This window comes from Castanea sativa, chromosome 11 (genome assembly GCF_040712315.1).
Source record: "Castanea sativa cultivar Marrone di Chiusa Pesio chromosome 11, ASM4071231v1".
Taxonomy (NCBI): Eukaryota; Viridiplantae; Streptophyta; class Magnoliopsida; order Fagales; family Fagaceae; genus Castanea; species Castanea sativa.
In genome coordinates, this window is record NC_134023.1 from 968,560 (window position 1) to 977,481 (window position 8,922).

The window sequence follows — 8,922 nt, forward strand, 5'->3', positions numbered from 1 at the left end:
TATTAGTCATGTCAGCGTCAATTGTGCCAACTGTGCAGGATATGTGCAACGTAGGCAGTTTTTGTTACTGAGTAGATGGTTAGAACCAAATTATCTAAAAGTTAAAAATAAAATAGACTCCTACCAAAATTTATGGACTAAATTAACTATGATCGAAAAAATGTAGAGATCAAAATTATGTTATTTTCATAAAAAATTTATAATATATAAAATACTAGCTAAATATTATTTTAAGTAATATTTAAATATAAAAATGTCTATTTAAAGTTAACTATGCATGATGTGTGCAATGTAAACATTTTTTGTTACTGAGTAGATGGTTAGAACCAAATTATCTATAAGTTAAAAATAAGATAGGCCAAATTGACTCCTACCAAAATATAAGGACTAAATTAACTATGATCCAAAAAATGTAGAGATCAAACTTATGTTATTTTCATCAAAAAAAAAATTAAAACATATAAAATACAAGCTAAATTTTATTTTAAGTAATATTTAAATATAAAAGTGTCCATTTAAAGTTAATGCATCTGCAAGGGCGGCGTTACTCTTTAGTCAGGGGGTTGAAATTAACCCCCTAACTTCAAAACAAAAAAAAAAAATTATATATGTTTAATTTTTTTTTGTGAGTTTAATACATTAATTTTATAAAAAAAAATATTTTCGCACACCCTGACCTAAATTTTATGCACTCTTATTACAAGTATTTCTGACTCTTAAGTGTTTGTAAATTGTCAATGTCATTCTTTATTATTAATTTTTTATTAATTATATGTGTATGAGTGTGTCTAATATTGATTGTGTGCATTATTTTTATTTTATAATATCATTTATGTGAATAATGACATGTACGTGGATGTTTGTGTGTACAAAATAAATATAATATAACTTCATATAATTTAATTGTTAGGTTCTAAGACTTTAGGATCTAAATGTATTTGAACTTCAATGTATAATGTTGGCAAATCATGATCAAAACTTAGAGTTTAGAGATATAGGCTGCTCAAAGTGTGTTTATGTGTAAAGTTGGAATCGAGTAATTGCAAGAAATTACCATTCAATTTCTGCAAGGCTCGATCGATCGAAAATTAGACTTGGTCGATCGAAGCTCCTGCAGATTGTTTTTTTGCAAAATTTTCCAACTCGACCCAAGCCCGTTTGGCATGTAGGGTTTTATGCTTTATGTCTCATGTAAAAAAAATAATCCTAGCCATGTTTTAGAAGTTATTGACATGTTGTATGTGTGAATCTCTTGTCAGATTTAGAAGTGTTTACCTTCATACATACTTAGGGTTATCAAGATCAAGATTGATGTCAAGAACTTGGTGATCTCTTTAGTTTCTATTTCAAGAGCTTAAAGAAAAATACAAGTGGGTATATTTATGGCTACTGTGGATCTAAGAAAAAAGTAGTCTGTGAACTCGGAGCTGTCACGTGGTCGTGGTAATAAGTTTTCTACTTGAGGTAGTATTAGGATATTAGTGGTCTAAGTCCTTATGTAAAACTTCAATACTTTTATAGTGGATTTGTTTTACATTAAGGATAGCGAGGTTAAATCTACCCCAAGTTTTTTACCGGTTTGGTTTTCATGGGTCATCAGATCTTTGTGTTTTTTATTTTCCGCTGCTCTACATAATATAACTTTATTATGTTAACCTAGATCTGAATAATGAACCTAAGTATTCACTTGGCTAAATAACAAGGTTAAACAACTTGTGTTTTAAGGGGTCAAAAACGTACATTAATAATTAGGAAATAGAGAAGATTTGTTACATGAGTGTGTATAGTTATCATGTTATAATAATTTTTTGTCATAAAATTAGAAAAATTCAAGAAAAAAATTGCAAAGTTAGTGATTATTCAAGCATTTGATTGGTTAAGTAAATACATAGTGAATTATTTTACGTATGAATGAGTGTGTTTGTGTGCGTCAATAATTAATGTAGACCAATGAGTTGAGTTTAGTCATTTAGTTTGAATATTTTTATAAAAACAATGAAAAATATATAATATTAACCGCATAAAAATAAAAATTTAGACAAACTTAACAAAATAAAATAGTCATAGCTATCCATATTGGCAATAAATACTCATAATGAACTATCGTGTAACAATTCAAAATTTGAAAACTTGTAGAAGGAAATTGTAAAAATTCATGTTTTTTTTTTGTCTATAACACAATATATTCAAGTTCTCTTTTTATTAATTTTTGAAAAATTTAAATTCTTAATGACCCCCCTAAACAAAATTTCTGGAGCCGCCACTGTGCATCTAGCCTCCAAATGTGTTTAGCCGGCCTGCTATAGTGATTGCAGCATTTTGAGTTATCATAAAAAAGAACTTTAAGTCCTCTAAACTTCTTTTTGGAAGGATGTCTGTCTACAACTTACAAAACAAAAAATAACAAACACATAACCTAGTGAGCTAATGAAAATGGACAATTCATAATTGTGAATACAAATCTTATCTCCTATTTTTTGTGTTTAAGCTTCCAATACGTGCTCCACTAATCACAACTTGTCAAATATAACAACTTTCTCCAAACCTTCAAGAAAAGCATGAAGTTTCCAAATTTAATGTTGTATACTGAAGAATTTCATATTTCTTGGCAAACTAAAGTACACAAGTTGTTTCTTTCCATATTCTATTACAAGTTCCTAATGTGGCGAATGATTATTAGTAAGTAGAAAAGTGATTTTAGTAATAGGTGCAAATAAAAACTTGTCAAAATTTTCCATATTAACAATTTGTAAAAACAATACAACAGGATTATAAACTTCAATGCAAAACTAATTTTAAGAATAGTATGGTACCAAAAAAAAAAAAAAATTTAAGGACAGTAAGCCAGATCAGTAACAAGCTATAGGGTTGGTGCACCTATCCCATCTTCATCTATAAATATATATATTAGAAGCTGATTAACACATCCTTGTATCCCATCATCCCAACACAAGCTCTGAACATTACTTAAAAGCTAGACTACATATATCTTTTATTCAGATTCCTTTCCCACAAAGACAAAATGGTATCTACAAAGTCTCTAGTAGCAGCCACAGCTAATGGCACAAGGACTTCCAGTCTTAGCTCTTCAAACTCAGTTCTTAATCTTAGTTTGTAAGTTTTAATTATCACCCTTAATTTTCTGCTTCATTCCAGTTCGTTCTATTACAATGAATCCTTCGAATTCTTGAAAATTATTGCAGTGCGCGCAGTGTCATCAATGGGTGTACTTTCTAGTGGGTTTGGTGGGTGGAGGTGCATGCTAGGGTTGAATCCCACAATTAGTAATATCCTCGTGGTAGAGATAAAACTAGGAATTTAGTGGACCTAGCATAAGCTTAAAATTTTTCATAATTCAAGAATGAAAAAAAAATATATATATATATATATTATGATTAAGAGTAAATATAATATGAAAAATAAAACTGGTATTCCTTCAACATTAAAAAAATATAAATAAAACAAAAAATACAAAATAATTTCTACTTAAAACATTTTAAATCAAGTGCTTAAAAAAAAATGGAATTCGACGTTTTATAAATCCTCAAATAATCACTGAATATGCGCAAATTGATAGTAAATTCTTCTTTTTTGTACAAAGTCAACTGTCATTTTGAAAATCATATTCTTTTTTGATGCAAACATGTGGGTTTGAGAACAGAAAATGAAAACAAGTTTTTGTGTTTGATTTAGCAAAAATTAGTTCAGTGGAATTTTTGAAAAAAACTCAACTCAAGTGGGGTCGAGTACCAACAATTCTTTACTTCTCACCGCACAAACTTACTTCTCTGGTGGCTTGATACATTTGGGGCCCTAAGTCGAAAATTGATTATCTTTTTTTAGATACAAAATTACTACTAATTAACATGAACTACGTAGAAGTTTTTCTTTTTTCTAGAAATTTTATAGACGGAAAAAATTTGACAAAATTTTTCATACTTATTGATGTGATAGATTGATAGTGGTAAGTAAAAGAGTGATGTTAGTGGTAGACTTAGATGAGAACTAGTAAAAGTTTTCTAACTCAAATCTTATTATTATTATTTTTTTTTTTTAGAAGTGCAACATTCACAATATTTTTTACAACAAATCATAGGTTTTAAGTTATTTTTTGTTTTCTATTTGAAAATATCACTATAAATTTTTTTTTACCATCAATAACAGGTTGTAACAACCTACTACTTAGCATTAGTTGTAAAAGTGTTGTAAAAAATATTGTGGATGATGCATTTTTCTCTCTTTTTTTTTTTTTCATCTAATAAAAAAATATTATTTTATTTATTGGTTATAAATAACCATATTGGTTAAATTTGGGGGCCTTTTTTTTACTTGAGGCCTTAGGCGACCGCATCTCTTGCTCACCATTTAGTCGGCTTGCTCTCTCTCTATGGTATATCCATGTACTCGCAAAACAAGCAACTTTAATTTGGGTTAGCATATGATTAGTCAAGTTCTCTCTAATACACAAACTCTACGTACATTGAGTTCATTGTGACACAAGTTCTTAATAGAATATGTAGCCATGCACGGTGTGAGCTTTCAATTCGTAGATGTAAGCTATCAAGCTGAACCACATAAATTTTCATGTTTATTGTATGTTTCATGCTTTCGCTCATCATTCAATAATCACACAAAAACTTAATATTCATAGTGTCTCAAACTATTCTTTGCCACTATAATTAGGGTCAGTCTCCTTACAAATACTAGTTTTATACTCTTCTTAGTTATTGACTTATTGCACCAAATGCCAATGGGTAAAACTATCATGTAACTGAAATATTTTGATTTTCTCTTAGAAGTGCACGGTATTGAGTTATTACTTATATTGATTTTTTTTTCTCTCTCTCTCTAATACGAAAGGGGTGATCCAATGATGTTTGAGCCATTCTGGAAAAAAATGAGTGACAAGTATAATGTGACAATTGGTGGAGGTGACCTAATGAGCTATTTCAGTGATGGTAACAATGTATGCTGGTTTTTGGAGCCTGAACTGGGCGCAGCAATAAAGAGATTGCATGGTGTGGTGGGAAATGCAGTGACGGATGATCGGTACATCGTGGTAGGGACAGGATCATCACAGCTCTTCCAAGCTTTGCTTTACGCTTTCACTACTCCTGGTGGCCCTGAGCCAGTTAGTGTTGTGTCTTCTGCCCCTTACTACTCGGTTAGACCGCCATTGCTTAACATCTTAATTTAATGCAATTATTTATGTGTTATTGTTGCTGCTTCAATATTTTGTGACAAAGTGTGTCTCTGACCTTATTGGAAAAATAGTGTTAATACCCTAACAGTTACCAATATGATTTTTTGGCATTGTTAATTGTAACTGAACTTAGTATGATACTTGCATGCATATATTCATAGTCACATAATTGAAATGGTAACTAATTATTGGTTGTAGGCATATGCTGAAGTGGTAGGTTTCCTAAGGTCAGAGCTGTACAAATGGGAGGGTGATGCATATAAGTTTAACAAGAAAGGAGCATACATAGAGGTGGTGAATTCACCAAACAACCCAGATGGAACTCTTAGAGAGGCTGTGGTGATGAACCGTACTGGCAATGGAAATGGAAAACTCATCTATGACTTTGCTTACTACTGGCCACAATTCACAGCTATTACTGGTGCAGCTGATTATGATAACATGCTCTTTACGATTTCCAAATGCACAGGACATGCTGGTTCCCGCATTGGGTGAGCATCATAACCTTATGGATGTTCTATGCTATTGCTACCTAGCTAGTGTATAAGTCAGTTTAAAAATATTTTAACAAAGAGAAAAGTATTCACTACAAATTTATAGGTTATTATTATTTTTTTTTTTCTGATAGATTTTTATATAGGTCTTTTATTGATGTTTACAATTGTTTTCCCACAAAAAATCATCTTGAAATATTTTCCCCTAGGACATTTCAAATTTGGTTGGAATTTGAAAATAGTACGTAGAATAAAAATAAATAAATAAATCTATTTACGATTTATACTTGAGTGCTTTTGACTTTTGAGATTTTTTTTTATTTAAAAAATGGTAAATTATTAGTTTCCTCTTAAATTTGAAGGGTTTGATTTTGGTCCTTTAAATTTCAAATTTCAATTTTTCACGATGGAAGAATTTAGTCTCATCATTTATTTTTCTTTCTATGTGACTATTGAGATAGTAAGACGCCTCATTCTGAGGAACCAAATCAAATGACCAAATATATAAGCTAGGTAATGAAATTGAACCAACCCCATGCTTTGGGACTAAAATGTTACTTTATAAATTTTGGCTAAAATATTGTTTTCGCTCCTAAAGTTTGAATGAATTTTGCTTTTTATCCCTATTTAAAATGTTATATTTTCTATTCTTCAAATTTGGAAAAAGAAAAAAAAAAAAAGGCTTTTTTCATCAAGCTTTTGAGATTTTATTTTTTAATTAGTCCCTATATTTTCCTTTAAACTAATGAAATTAAATTTTTTTTATTAAAAAGTTTAAAGACAAAAAACAAACTTTTTAAAGTTTAAGGACAAAAAACTATAATTCATGCAAACTATAAGGATAGAAACAATACTTTAACATTTAATTTATATGACCAAAATCCAACTTATTTTTAGAAATCAAACCTATAATTTGGACTAACTAGAGATAGTTGTATTATATTTCGGTGGTACTACCTCAATTGTTAACTAACTGATGCTTTGCCATTTCTTTGTCTTAAAGTTGGGCCCTTGTTAAGGATAAAGATATTGCTAAGAAGATGACTGAATACATAACAATCAGCTCAATCGGTGTATCAAAAGAATCACAGTTTAGGGCTACAAAAATCATAGAAGTAGTTTGTAATGGCATCCAAAATGTTGGGTCTGACAAATCAGAGAACTTCTTTGAATATGCACGAAATATCCTATCTAAAAGATGGCAGAAATTAAGGGAAACTATTCAAAATAGTGAATATCTGATTTTGTCCGAGTATTCACAGGAGCACTGCCTCTTTAGTGGGAAGCCCACTGAAACCTTGTCTGGTACGTATGTTATGTTCAATTTATACAAAAATGCAGCATATATTCAATTCAAGCATTCTTTCCAATTTTGTTAAAAAAAAGGTCATAAAAAGTATTGTTTTTATAAAAATGTATAAAATTAATAACAATATTTTGTGAATTTTTTATTTTTGAGAATTTACTTTTTTTTAAAATATATCTTTTCATTATTTAATTGCATACTTTAGAGAAATTTTTTTTAACGAAATTGGACAAAAGATTTAAATTGAATAAATTTGAAACTTATAAAACACAATTGAATAAAAGTGCAGTTATAGGATTGAAATGAATTCCAGTCAAACTTAGAGGGTACAATTTGCATTTTAGCCTAATTTTTACAAAATAAACACTAAAAAAATATAAAAATAAAAACAAATTAGGAAAAAATTAAAGCTAGGCTACTATGAATTTTATTCCAAAATTTTTAATTTTTAATTAATATTTTTTCATATTTTAAAAATTGATGAATTAGTTTATAAAGACATGTAAAATGTAGCCATGGCATCATTCATTCAAACTAATTTATTTTATTGATGAAGTGACAAAAATCATATTCATTATCATTTATAGGTATTTTATAATAAAATAGATAATAATTTTTAGCGTTTTCCTTTTTTTCCGCTTTTTTATAAGAAAACATAGAGAAAAGGCATATGTTCTAACATAATTGTTTTCTTGTTATTCCAACAGCCTATGCATGGTTGGAGAGTAAAGATGACACAAAGGATTGTAACGAATTTTTAAGAGGATTAAAGATCATTGGAAAAAGTGGGAAGATTTGCGGTGCCCATCACAAGTTTGCAAGAATTAACTTGATGTGCAGGGAAGAGGAGTTTAACCAATTCATCGAAAGACTTTCAGCCACTAGGAGCAAGGGAATTATCAGTGGACATTAGCTTGAAATGCTAATTTGAACCATTATTGTTGTTTCGGAAATGAATTATAAGATCTACTCTAAGGACACATTTGGTACACTGTAATTGTGATTGCATTTTTCAGTATTGTGCAATAAGAGTCTTGAATTTGATCATTCGTATTATGTGTCATGGAGTGGTGGGAACTTTGAAAGTTAGATGATTCTCACTGGAAATATTGTTGTTAATTTATTTACTTCTAGGATCATCATGCCGTTGTTAATTTAGTGGGTTCTTTTGCCATGATATTGTCTCAAACTCGTCCGTTTTGGGAGAGGACATGGTTAGAAAATTTACCTTTCAGCTGTCATAATCTTATATTGTTTGTTGACATTGCCCTCTTAAGTAATTTCACCATCGACAAACAGCTTAAGATGGAAATAGGAACAATCTTCTACTCAACTTATTCCTTCTTTTCCTTTGTCTTTGGTACACCAACAATTTTTTATTTTTTATTTTTTTGGTTTCAAAAAGGTTAGTTTTTGTAGCACAATTTTGTACCTTTATATTCTAAACACAGAATATGTTTCATATTGTGTTTTTGAAACTTCAAATTATTATAAAAATAACTGGTGTATATTGAAGGAAAAGTAGAGTTACATTGGAAGATGATGCATAGATTGATAGGAATTCTCCTTTATGTTGCTTGTATAATCAAATACGGTATTTTGGATTCCCTTTGAGAAATTGCATGCATTGATGTATGATTGAGAATTTTATTTATTTATTTATTTGTTAAGTTTAGACTCCTTACCGGAATATGTTTAACCTAATTATATACTAAGTCGATTAACAAGATTGTTATTCAAGATTAGGTTAAACACAAATAAACATAAAAGTTAAGCAGCAGAAATAGAGAACACAAATATCTGATGACCCAAGAAAACCTAACTGGTAAAAAACCTGAGTATGATTTAACTTAGCTATCCTCAAGGTAAAAACAGATCCATTATGAAATAATTGAAATTTTTACAATAAAACTTAAACC

General features: G+C 29.5%; 1 protein-coding gene across 1 annotated transcript; it reads left to right on the forward strand.

Annotated features, from left to right (window-relative positions):
• Window positions 1-3,022: 3,022 nt before the first annotated feature.
• On the forward strand, window positions 3,023-7,916 carry LOC142615473 (L-tryptophan--pyruvate aminotransferase 1-like). Its single transcript, XM_075788213.1, has 5 exons — window positions 3,023-3,114; window positions 4,861-5,164; window positions 5,402-5,694; window positions 6,701-7,002; window positions 7,711-7,916. The coding sequence occupies exons 1-5, from the start codon at window positions 3,023-3,025 to the stop codon at window positions 7,914-7,916; spliced, it is 1,197 nt and encodes a 398-aa protein (XP_075644328.1).
• The last annotated feature ends 1,006 nt before the right edge of the window (window positions 7,917-8,922 follow it).